The sequence below is a fragment of the Leucoraja erinacea genome, chromosome 9, assembly GCF_028641065.1.
Source record: "Leucoraja erinacea ecotype New England chromosome 9, Leri_hhj_1, whole genome shotgun sequence".
NCBI lineage: Eukaryota > Metazoa > Chordata > Chondrichthyes > Rajiformes > Rajidae > Leucoraja > Leucoraja erinaceus.
This window is the reverse complement of record NC_073385.1, coordinates 9,941,983-9,954,805: the sequence shown is the minus strand read 5'-3', so window position 1 is coordinate 9,954,805 and position 12,823 is coordinate 9,941,983. Positions and strand designations below refer to the sequence as shown.

At 41.8% G+C, this 12,823-nt stretch overlaps 1 protein-coding gene across 1 annotated transcript in view; it reads right to left on the bottom strand.

Annotated features, from left to right (window-relative positions):
• trip11 (thyroid hormone receptor interactor 11) overlaps window positions 1-12,495 on the bottom strand; it is a 72,508-nt gene extending 60,013 nt beyond the window's left edge. The window contains exon 1 of the mRNA XM_055640112.1: window positions 12,262-12,495. Coding sequence (XP_055496087.1) covers window positions 12,262-12,385 — 124 coding nt within the window. The 5' untranslated portion in view covers window positions 12,386-12,495. The remainder of the gene's footprint in view (window positions 1-12,261) is intronic.
• Between the last annotated feature and the right edge of the window lie 328 nt (window positions 12,496-12,823).

The following is a 12,823-nucleotide window of genomic DNA, read 5'->3' as shown; positions in this document are numbered from 1 at the left end:
AGCAAAAACCAAGGATGCTCTGTATAAACACATTTCTTCCTCCTTTTGTATATAAAAACATTTACACTACAGATTAGTTCGTCCAGAGAAATCAGAGAACATGGATACAGCAATAATTATAGTCTTCCTATACTTGTCCCAAAGCTCAGGCATCATACAAGTACTTACATTATAAATACACATGAAGGAAAAGTCTCATAGGATGTATGCTTATCCAATATGTTAGCAACCTGGCAATTTGGAAAAATATCAAAAACAAACCGCTCTCTTGTAAGTTGTTTTAAAGACTTTGTCGTAATGTTGAGGGCTCAAGGCCCACCAAAGTTTTCAGAATCTAATCTAGACGGTCAGTGTGGATCAATAACACCTCCTCCACACTTAACATCAACACAGGTGCACCTCAGGCCTGTGTGCATAGCTCCTTGCACTAGTCTCTTTACACCTATGACAGTGTGGCTAAACACAGCTCCAATGCCATCGATAAATTCGTCGACAACACCACAGTGCTTGGCCAAACCACAGGAAGTGATGAGTGAGCATGCAGGAGAGTAGGAAGGAACTGCAGATGCTGGTTTAAACCGTAGACACAAAAAGCTGGAGTAACTCAGCAGGTCAGGCGGCATCTCTGGAGAAAAGGAATACGTGATATTTCGGGTCAAGACTCTTCTTCAGACTGAGAGTTAGGGGAAAGGCAAATGGAGATACCGACTGCGATATGGAGAGATATAGAACAAATGAATGAAAGATAAGCAAAAGGTAATGATGATATGAGTGGTGTTGCAACAACAACCTCTCGTCCAATGTCAACAAGACCAAGAAATAATCATTAACTTCAGAAGGGAGAGGTCAGGAGACCATGTGCCACCTTTCATTGGTGGGTCGGTGTGGAGAGAGTAAAGCCCCTGTCCCACTTAGGAGACCTAAACAGCAACCTCTGGTGACCTTGCCCGCCACCCAAGGTTTCCATGAGGTCACCGAAGGTTTTGGTCACTCTCCCTAATGGTCGACAGTGGTTTCCGCGTGGTCGAAGCTCCATCTAGGTTGCTGCTATTTTTTCATCATGTTTAAAACTGGCCTCGACTAAAAATAGGTTGCCGTTTTAAAAATCAAAATTTTTTTGTCACAGGTCTAGTCGAAGCCAGTTTTATTCATAGTTGAGGAAGGTTTTCAACATATGCGTGGGAGGTGGTAGGAGGTTGCAGGTCACCTCGACCTTGATTTTTTTTTTGGGTGACGGGCAAGGTCACTTGAGGTTGCTGTTTACGTCTCCTAAGTGGGAAGGTGCTTTAGTAGCTTCAAATTTCTGGGCGACACCTCAGATAACCTGTCCTGGGCTCAGCACATAGATATAATCACAATGAAGACTGCCAGAGCCTCTACTTTCTTAGAAGTTTAAAGATATTTGGCATGTCTCTGAATATTTTAACACGTTTTTAAAGATGCACTGTAGAAAGTATCCTAACTGATTGCAACAAGCCTGGTATGGCAACTCCAACAACAGGAATGCAAGAGGCGGTAGAGAGTACTGGGCTCAGCCAGTTCATCAAAGGCACAGGCCTTCCCTCCATTGAAAACATTTACATGAGACGCTACCTCAAGAAGGCAGCCCTAGAGCTATGGCATCTTCTCAGGTACTCTCACAATCGGGCAGCAGGCTGAAGTCCACACCACCAAGTTCAGGAACGGCTACTTTCCTACAACTATAAAGTTCCTGAATCAATCTGCACAACATTAATCCAACCTCAACAGAGCATTGTAATCCACCTCTTGGACTTGTATTTTTCCCCAATTATGTTTTTGCGCTAATGTCTTATTTTTTGCAGTCTATCTTTTAAAAATGGATGTATAATTGATGTACAATTTATTTTGTGTTTGTCTGAGTCTACGTGCCTGATGCTGCTACTAGCAAGGTTTTTCCATTATGACTATACCTCACCTTACTTGTGCATGTGACAATAAACTTGACTTGTCCAAACTTCAATGCGCCACTGAGGTACTGCTTGACTCTAGGTGAACTCTTACAGGTAAGACATTGAATCATGATCTCCAGGTGGTCATCCAAGATCTTATCATTATGTTCCAACAAAAGTTGGTAGCTCCCCTGTTGTCCCAGTTAACATTATACCCTCCAATGCATCTCTTCAAATTTCTGTGGAACCACATTGTGTAAAAACAGGATGCTACATTTCACCATAGAATAAATGCTTGCAGTTCAAAAGTAGTCCACTTGCTGTAAATTGACTTGCAGTATCATGCAGACAAAGCAGATAATAAAGAAAAATCAGTTACAGCAAATCACTAAAAAACAAAAAGCAACTGGAGGGGTAAGGGAAGAATCAGTCTTTACATTATTGTCCCATTCTGCCTCCTCTCCAAGCATCATTCAGTGATGTGGTAATCTCAATGTCTGTTTGTGGGATCCAATATCACGTGGATGAATTGGGCAGGTTAACGTTAGTTCAATTACATTTCTTGAAAGAAGCCAAAACTCAACCAGATATTTCTTGCTGGGTATCATTTAACCGCTATTTGAAATGGATATTAATTTACATTTCAATGCAATCTCACTAAACCCCTCACAACATCTTAATGCCCTCGATATACAATCCACCATTTGATGTGTAAATTACAAATTTCAGTCAAAAGCACTCTTTTATTGGGTTGGAAACAGATCTAGGGTTGGTTATTTCTGAGAGTTGAATTACCCATGATGTAACCCAGACTTTTTACTCTTAATGCCAACTTCATCCAACTGCTTTTCAAAAATGCTTTTTTCCAAAGTTTAATACGAACATGAGCCATGCTTCATCAAAATAAGAATTGTTCACACCCATATCAAGCCGCTGCTCTCTCTTCACATTGTGTTTTTTTATTTTTTTTTTATTTTGTGTCCTTGGAGCAATTTCTATCTTTAATTTGTATATTGATGATGTCCTTATTATTTATTTTTTATCCGACTATGTTTTTTTCTCTTCTGTTAATCTTTGTAAGGTGTCCTTGAGATTTGAAAGGCGCCCGAAAATAAAATGTATTATTATTATATCATTTGTTTGTCATGTGAACTTCAGGAATAAAGTCCAGTTGTTAGTTGTGAATCACCTGTGATCTCTCCACGTTTGCAAATGCCTTTTGTTATCATGCATCAGAATTCTAATATTAGTCATACTGAGTTTTAAACCCAACGTATAAAACCGGCATTTCTACTTCGACAAGATGATATCTTCCCTTTCATAATATCAGTTATCATCTTATGCACCAAGACTATGATGCAAAAAGATATGATTGTACATTTTTTGCATAATCACGCTCACTTCTTCTTCTTCTTGGGTATGGCGTGCACAGCCTAAAGTAGGACAACTTGATCTATTTGATCTTACTTGATTGTGCACGCCAGGTTGATTGCATTCATCAAAACAGGGCGGACCACATGAAGGTTGCAATCTCCCACCCCATCACGCTCGCTGAAGGCATGAAACCTATTGGAACTCACTTAAATCGCCTTCAGAAGAGTTTTCTGGAGAGTAATAAGTGATGTGCGAGACCATTTTAACTTTGCCACACACAAAATGAAGATTCTATTCTTAAACATTTCTCTTTGTGCTACTCATATTTGATTCAGCAACGTACATTCCTTCTCAGGTGGGTTGAAACCACTGGGCTTCACATTTAGATGGGTGATAACTATTTGTCTCCGGTGACCGTTTCATTCTGGCTTCTTTCCCAAGAATCTAAATCAAAGTCATTGTCAACAGTACAGCGTAGGAACACGCCCTCGAGTCCATGAGGTCAATGCTAACCATGATGCCACGTTAAACTCATCCCATTTTCCTGCATGTGATCCATATCCTTCCATTCCACAAATGTTCATGTGCCTGTCTAAATGCCTCTTAAAAGTCACAAATATATCGATTATCCTTGAAATGTCCTTTGCATCATTTGACCAAAGGCCTGAGCTGCTGCACTAAAGACAACAATGCATTTGATCATCAATGTCTGCCTTCGCAGGGAGGTGGCTTCCAAGAAATGAAAAGCAGTCCATATTTATATTAATGTAATACAACCCTGCTTCTGGTGCACATTTTGTACAAGCAGGCAGCAGTTTTGAGTAAAGTTAACCAAAAAGGGAGTTTAATTTCATATTTGCTACGTTGCTATAACTTGGGAAGACAATGGATTAATTTAAACAGAATAAGGTTTGGGCCCATTGGCCAATGGAGCAGAGAAAGACATGAAACAAAAATGTTCTCACATATCAGCTAGCGACAATAATTATTAATAAACTCTCAGGAAATTTCAACATTAGCAGATTGGTGTGAATTACAAAACCCTGCAGGAGAAGTAGTCAAACGGGCCGTGCTTTTCACACCTTATATACTCTTTGTACGCTTCCATATCTCTAGTTTCCCTCTCCCCCGATTCTCAGTCTGGAGAAGGGTCTTGACCCGAAACTTCACCCATTCCTTCTCTCCAGAGATGTTGCCTGTCCCGTGGAGATACGCAGCATTTTGTGTCAATCTTCGGCAAAATTACAACTTGATATTGTCAAGTTGGACAGGGTCGTCGTGAGACCACACCTGGAGTATTGCATACAGTTTTGGTCTCCAAATCTGAGGAAAGACATTCTTGCCATAGAGGGAGTACAGAGAAGGTTCACCAGACTGATTCCTGGGATGGCAGGACTTTCATATGAAGAAAGACTGGATAGACTCGGCTTGTACTCACTAGAATTTAGGAGATTGAAGGGGAATCGTATAGAAACTTACAAAATTCTTAAGGGGTTGGACAGGCTAGATGCAGGAAGATTGTTCCCGATGTTGGGGAAGTCCAGGACAAGGGGTCACGCTTTGAGGATAGAGGGGAAATCCTTTAGGACCGCGATGAGAAAAACATTTTTCACACAGAGAGTGGTGAATCTCTGGAACTTTCTGCCACAGAAGGTAGTTGAGGCCAGGTCATTGGCTATATTTAAGAGGGAGTTAGATGTGGCCCTTATGGCTAAAGGGATCAGGGGGTATGGAGAGAAGGCAGGTACAGGATACTGAGTTGGATGATCAGCCATGATCATATTGAATGGCGGTGCAGGCTCGAAGGGCCGAATGGCCTACTCCTGCACCTATTTTCTATGTTTCTATGTTTGATGAGTAACCGAGTAATTTATCGGAGAGAAGTGGATGGGAAAGAACACACAATGCAGCTCTTCAGTTTTCTCTCAAGGTAAAAAAATATACACACTGCTACAGATTCAAAGAGAATGAGATCCCTTCAATTGTGCACCACTGATTTGTAAATTAGTGATGTCAAAAGACAAAGTATAAGAAATATACATAGTATATTTTCAATGTTCTTTAATTTCACTATAGTCCGTATCTTGTGTTATGTTATTCATTTGTAGAAATTACCAGCTCTGTGGACAATGATCGGCCACATCACACTAGGGTGCATACTATCTTTCATTACTGGAAAGATGCACATGTTTTGCAAGTGAGATCACAGAATCCAAAATGGTAATAAAAGGGTTCATAGTTACAGTTCTCCAATCACAATTATAGGTGCTGAAATATTGAGCAGCAAATATATTCCTGTTGCAAGCAGGTTAAAACAGAAACTGTCTATGCCTTATTCAAAATTTGTTTTCATCAATTATGTTATTTTGCTGATGCAGAAATCCAGAAACCCACAATAACAAATCAGGAGGCACAATGACAACTATTTGAGTTGTTAATTTAATGATGAAAATAAAAGGTCTGAACTTGCTGGGAAATGCCAAAGTGAACCACACATAGCCAGTTCAAAAGGTTGGGAGCAAACCTGGGTAGGTGTAGCTATGAGGCAGCAGCTTGTGGTTGCCACTACCCTGTGGAGCTTTTTTCCAAAATAAAGTGAATCAGATTAAGGTATAGTAGGGAAGAAAGTCTGAAGAAGGGTCTCGACCCGAATGTCACCCATTCCTTCTCCTCAAAGATGCTGCCTGTCCTGCTGAGTTACTCCCGCTTTTTTGTGTCTATCTTCGATTTAAACAAGCATCTGCAGTTCCTTCTTGCACAAAACATTTTAATCCACTGATTCAGATCTACCAAAGAAATATACCAACAATCTACTTCCTCGCCCTTTCTTCACGTCTCTGCAATTTTTTTCCTCCAAGTGCATATCCAATTACATTTTGAATTCTGACCTTTAAACAATTTGCACTATTCCGGTTTGCCTACATTAGGTCCATAGCCCTCTATGGCTTGCCAATTCAAATGTCTGCCTAAATGCCTAAACGTAGTGATCATATCCAATTCCACCACCTCCTCTGGCAGTTTATTTTAGATATAAACCATATTTTGTGTGAAAACATTTTCCCCTCATATAGAAACACGGAACTGCAGATGGTGGGTTACAAAAAAGGACAAAATGCTGGAGTAACTCAGGGGATCAGGCGTCTCTGGAGAACATGGATCGGTGACATTTTAAGTCGGGATCCTTCTTCAGACTGTGCAGGTGAACAGAAAGTTAGAAGAGAGGAGGGGCAGGACAAAAAGTGGGAGGTGATAGGTGAACTATTACAAAGTTATTCCAGCACTGTCTTTTTCCCTTCATATTCTCTTTAAAGCTTCTCCTCCTCACCTTAAACCTATGCCCTTGTTTTTAATGTAGACTAAATGGCCTTTAGCCAGATGTAAAGATCCCCTCCATTCTATCCCTGCTGCTGCTGCTGCTGCTGCCAGCCCTGCTGCCATGAACTTATGTTCCTTAACATGCTGTTTTATGGAACACCTCTTCAAAGTCCATTGGCCACATGTCTTTCCCAAATTAAAAATCAAGAAAAATTTGATTGCACATAATTAACTTTTCATTAGTCCATACTAGTCCAATGACTTAGTTTTCTCCCAATTCACCATTTCTAGAAGATACACGGAAGTTAAATTGATCAACTTGCCATTGTCAGAACTATTTACTATAATGTACATTTTCAATAACGTGTTGTGTCGCAAATTTAAAAGTAGGGGAAAGGAATATGGGCTCAGCTGTCAGTTTTTCCTGTGCTAGGATATGACAGATTATATAATTCTAAATTTTGTCTCTGAACACTAATGAGTTGCTTTTGAAAAACCACTGCACATAGCCAATGAGGGAAACCAAAAAGTAAAATTGTATCTTTTCACCTTGTAATACTAGTAGGGATCATCTGCTAACTGCAGATGTGTTTAGGATCATTAGGTAAATCTTAATATTAATCTTGCTAGATGTCAGAAGTGATGGAGCACACATGTACTACGATGAAAACCAGGGTAAACAGACAAAGCCCCCAGGAACTTGGTATGAATGTTCTCGCTTAGTTAGTTTACTGCATGGGGATCCCCGTGAGACCAACATGAACAAACCAGAAAAAGGAAGCACAGGAGCTGTATAAACTATTTGCTTGGGAAAAACATAAAGACATAAAAGACACGCAACATTCTTCGGCAGTCCCTTGGGGTTAAAAATTACTTGCTTCCTTACTTTTTCTGTGAGTTCTGCAGTGGCTAACAATACCATGACGGGAACCTCAGGTCCTTCTGCTGATGGGGCAACGGTGGGCATGAAGTGGTACAAACCTTCATCTTCTCATCAAATCAAAGGTTTTCCTATCTTTTATTTTTTTTTAAACTCTTCCATAATTCTGTTTGAGCAAAATTCATCTTCACTGTACTGCGTTTTGCCATCATTATCTTACCTTGGCATCGCAAAGTTATAATTTCAATCTCAATATTGCCAGATGTAAAGATTCCCTCTATTCTATCCCTGCTACTGCTATCCCTGCTGCCATCTCAATATTGCTGCCAGATGTAAAGATTCCCTCTATTCTGTCCCTGCCGCTGCTATCCCTGCAATATTGGCACCATTGGGATTTAATAGAAATGGCGAAAGTCAGCTTGTTACCAAGTTGAAACCTCAAATTCATGCCAAATTTCAATAATCACCAATGCAAGTACAGTATAAAACCAAAGATAATAGAAAAGGGAATGAGCTTACAATCTATGAGACCATACTGGTTTATTTCCCAAAAATATGCTTTATTCATACTGCACACAGCAATGCACTCAGAATGCATCTTTTTATTTATTCAATATACCAAGAATGTAAATGCACTGATGCAGATTCTTGACTCGAACATCAACCACCCCTCTGCCCCCACAGATCTGTCTGACCCAGCTATTTCCTCCAGCAGTAGAAATAAAGAACTGCAGATGCTGGTTATTACACAAATGGACACAACGTGTTGGAGTAACTCAGCTGGTTAGGCAGCATCCCTGAAGAACATGGATAGGTGACGTTTCAGGTCCTTATAGAAACCTACAAAATTCTTAAGGGGTTGGACAGGCTAGATGCAGGAAGATTGTTCCCGATGTTAGGGAAGTCCAGGACAAGGGGTCACAGCTTAAGGATAAGGGGGAAATCCTTAAAAACCGAGATGAGAAGAACTTTTTTCACACAGAAAGTGGTGAATCTCTGGAACTCTCTGCCAGAGGGTAGTTGAGGCCAGTTCATTGGCTATATTAGATGTGGCCCTTGTGGCTAAGGGGATCAGGGGGTATGGAGAGAAGGCAGGTACGGGATACTGAGTTGGATGATCAGCCATGATCATATTGAATGGCGGTGCAGGCTCGAAGGGCCGAATGGCCTACTCCTGCACCTAATTTCTATGTTTCTATGTCTAAGACCCTTCTTCAGACTCTGCAGCAGTTTGTTTTTTGCTCCAGATTCGTAGTATCTGCAGTATCGTATCCAATTCAATGCATTCACTTACAATCTTGCTAATGAACCTACAACAGTACAGCACAAGAATAGGCCCTTCGGCCCACAATGTCTGTGCCCAACATAATTACAAAACCAACTCCTGTCTGACTGCACATAATCCATATCCTCCCGTTCTCTGCAAACCATATGCCTATTCCAATATCTCTTCAATGCTAATATCAAATCGTCCTCAACCATCACTCCTGGCAGCGTGCTCCAGACACTCACCACCTGTGTAAAAAAAACTTGTCACGCACAAAGCCCTAAAACTTTGTCCCCCCCAGCTTCAAGCTATGCCCTCTAGTACTACCTCTAGAAGATACAGGAGCCTGAAGACTGCAACAACCAGGTTCAGGAATAGCTACTTCCCCACAGCCATCAGGCTATTAAACCTGGCTCAGACAAAACTCTGATTATTAATAACCCATTTTCTGTTATTTGCACTTTATCAGTTTATTTATTCATGTGTGTATATATTTATATTATGGTATATGGACACACTGATCTGTTTTGTAGTGAATGCTGAATATGTTCTGTGTGCTGAAGCAAAGCAAGAATTTCATTGTCCTATACAGGGACACATGACAATAAACTCACTTGACTTACCTTTTCATTCTGGAAAAAAGAATTCTGACTGACTACCTTATCTATGCCTCTCATAATTGTATATACTTCTATCATGTATTCCCGCAACTTCCGACATGCTAGGGAAAACAATCTAAACTGTCCAACCTCTCCCTGTAGCTAATACCCCCTATCATTCTGGTAAACCTCCTCTGCAACCTTCTAAAAAGCCTCCTGTAATAAGACCAGAACTGCACGCAATACTCCAAATAAACCTAACTAGTCATAAGGTCATAAGTGATAGGAGCAGAATTAGAAACACAGAAAATAGGTGCAGGAGTAGGCCATTCGGCCCTTCGAGCCTGCACCGCCATTCAATATGATCATGGCTGATCATCCAACAGTATCCTGTACCTGCCTTCTCTCCATACCCCCTGGTGCCTTTAGCCACAAGGGCCATGAAGCCCCATGAAATCTACTCCACCATTCAATCATGGCTAATCTATCTCTCCCTTCCAACCCCATTCTCCTACCTTATCCCCATAACCCCCGACACCCGTGCTAATCAAGAATTTGTCTGTTTCTACCTTAATGCGGGTACTGATTGGGAATGATCAGCCATGATCACATTGAATGGCAGTGCTGGCTCGAAGGGCAGAAAGGACTACTCCTGCACATATTGTCTACTGTCTATTAAAAATATCAATTGAACCTCCACAGCCTTCTGTAGCAAAGAATTCCACAGATTCGCCATACGCAGACTAAAGAAATTCCTCTCCATTTCCATCCTAAAGGAACGTCCTTTAACTCGGAGGTTATGGCCTCTAGTCCTAGACACTCCCACTAGTGGAAATATCCTCTGCACATCCACTTTATCCATGCCTTTCACTATTCTGTAAGTTTCAATGAGGTCCCCCCCCCCAATTTTTAAACTCCAGCGAGTACAGGCTTTTCTATTTTCTAGGAAAAATCAAAGCATTGGTTATCCAGTAAAAGTGTAGGCCAACAAGGAAAACTAAAGACGAACTGTCTGAAGAAGAGTCCTGACCCAAAACGTCACCCAATACTTTTTCTCCAGAGATGTTGTCTGACCCGCTGAGTTACTCCAGCACTTTGTGTCTATCTTCGGTATAAACTAGCAACTACAGTTCCTTTCAACACAAGCAAAACTCAGTAAATCAGGCAGTATCGTGGGTAGAAGTGCACGGGCCAAGGATTGCAGTTTATGAGAACAATTCTGGAACAGATAATGGCTTCTGTCTTCCCAGTGTTTAGCCGGAGGAAATTTATACCTATCCATTACATGTTGTTAGACCAACATCCTAACAATTTGGAGACACTGGATGGACCAAGAAATTATACGGCTAAATCCCATCAATAAACATGTGGAAATTTACATCATGTTTTCAGTTAATGTCCCGAAGGAGCAGCATATTGATGACAAATTGGAAAGGAAGAGACAAGCAGGAAGAGAAGCATGTGATTGTGACTATGACCTGATAGATGACCATAAGCAGCACAGAATGTTCAGTCAATTGTGTGTACATAGGTCAAGAAGGTCAAGTAGGCACAGATTCTTTGCCACAATCAGATAGGTTGTTATTAATGACTTTGATAGGTGCATTTTTTGATGCTGTGATTAGAGGATTGGTAGACTACGGGTGCTGTCTATACAGAGTTTGTACGTTCGTCCTGTGACCGTGTGTGTTTTCTCCAGGTGCTCCGGTTTCCTCCCATTCTCCATAGACGTACAGGTTTGTAGGTTAATTGGCTTTGATAAGTTGTCAAATTGTCCCTAGTGTGTAGGATAGTGTTAGCGTATGGAGTGATCGTTGGTCGGCGGGGCCTCGGTGAGCTGAAGGGCCTATTTCTGCATTGTATCTCTAAAGTCTAAACTTTTTCCACACAGATGTGGTGGATATATGACATTTAAAAGTCATGCACAGGGAAGGTTTGGAGGGATATGGACCAAACGCAGGTAGATGGGACTAGCATAGATGGTTGGAATGGACTAGTCGGGCCGAAGGGCCTGTTTCCATGCCGTATGACTAATATTCTATGACATACATACCAATTGAACCTTTATAAAACACAGCTCGACCAAAATTTGAATATTTTCTGATCACCTAGAGAATATGTCAAAAAGATTCACCGGAATGGTTTCAGGAATTGAGGATGTCAGCTGGAAGGTTATGCAAAAGGAACTAATGTTGTTCTCCTTGAAAAAGTAAAGAAAGTTAAGGAGCATAACAGTGTGCAAGTGTAACATATGGTAAAGAAAGCAGTTACCATTAGCAAATGGATCAAGGATATGGTAGCACAGCTATAAAATACAGGACTGGAGATGCGAACAAAAACCTTTTTTGTGATCTGCAACGTATTGCCTGCAAAGATGGTTGAAACAGGATTGGTGCATTTTCAAGGAGACCAGATAGGCATTTAAGAGAGAATAATTGCTGTTGAAAGTGCATGGGAATTCCTGGAACCTACCAGATTACTCTTCCATGAGTATGTAGCTTCTAATCACGTAAGAAGTATCCAAACCACCATTCTTGAGATCTTGATAAAAAAGGGTCTCGACCCGAAACGTCACCCATTCCTTCTCTCCAGAGTTCCTGCCTGACCCACCGAGTTACTCCAGCACTTTGTGTTTAAATTCTGGCATGGGTTTGTTTATTTATAACCCGATCACACAACAACCTCCTCGGGTTTCTCCACAAGACAACTGCAGATAACAAACAAAGGCCTTAACAGCTGTTGGACTGACAACTGCTCTGACCATACACGTCCTCAAACTGAAGGCTCATTTGTCACGATCAAGGACTTTAAAAAAGGATTAAAAGTGTTTATTAGGGACCAAGACACAATAGCGATTTTTGTTGATGTTGTTAGCAAACCTTTTTTAGGGGGGGGGGGGGGGGGGGGGAGGCTCACCTTGCACTTCCTCGACGCCTTCGGCCAACATGTCCTTAGTGAAGTTGGACAGTTGGCCTGTCAGGGAGGACAGGCTGCCGCCGACCTGCCCGAGACCCGAGCTGATGCCCCCGAACCAAGACATGGCGAGGAGAAGATGGGGGGAAGAAGAGGGGAGAAGGGAGAAGAAGGAGGGATGAGAAGGGGGAAGGGGGAGGGAGGGAGAAGGTGGAGGAGGAGGAGAGAGGGGAGAGAGAGGAGAAGGGAGAGAGGGGATGGGAGGGAGAAGGAGAGAGGGATTAGGAGGAGAGGGAGAAAGAAGAGAGAAGAGAGGGAGGAGGAGGGAGGGAGTAGGGAGAAGGAGGAGGGAAGGGAGGACAAGAAGAAGAGAGAGAAGGGGGAGAGAGGAGAGAGAGGAGAGAGAAGGAGGAGAGGAGGGAGGGAGAAGAGGGATTAGGAGGAGAGGGAGGAGGAGGGAGGGAGAGAAAGAAGGAGGGGGGGAGGAGGGAGGAGAAAGAAGAAGAGAGAGAAGGGGGGAGAGGAGAAGAAGAGAGAGAGGAGGAGGAGAGAGGAGGGAGGGAGT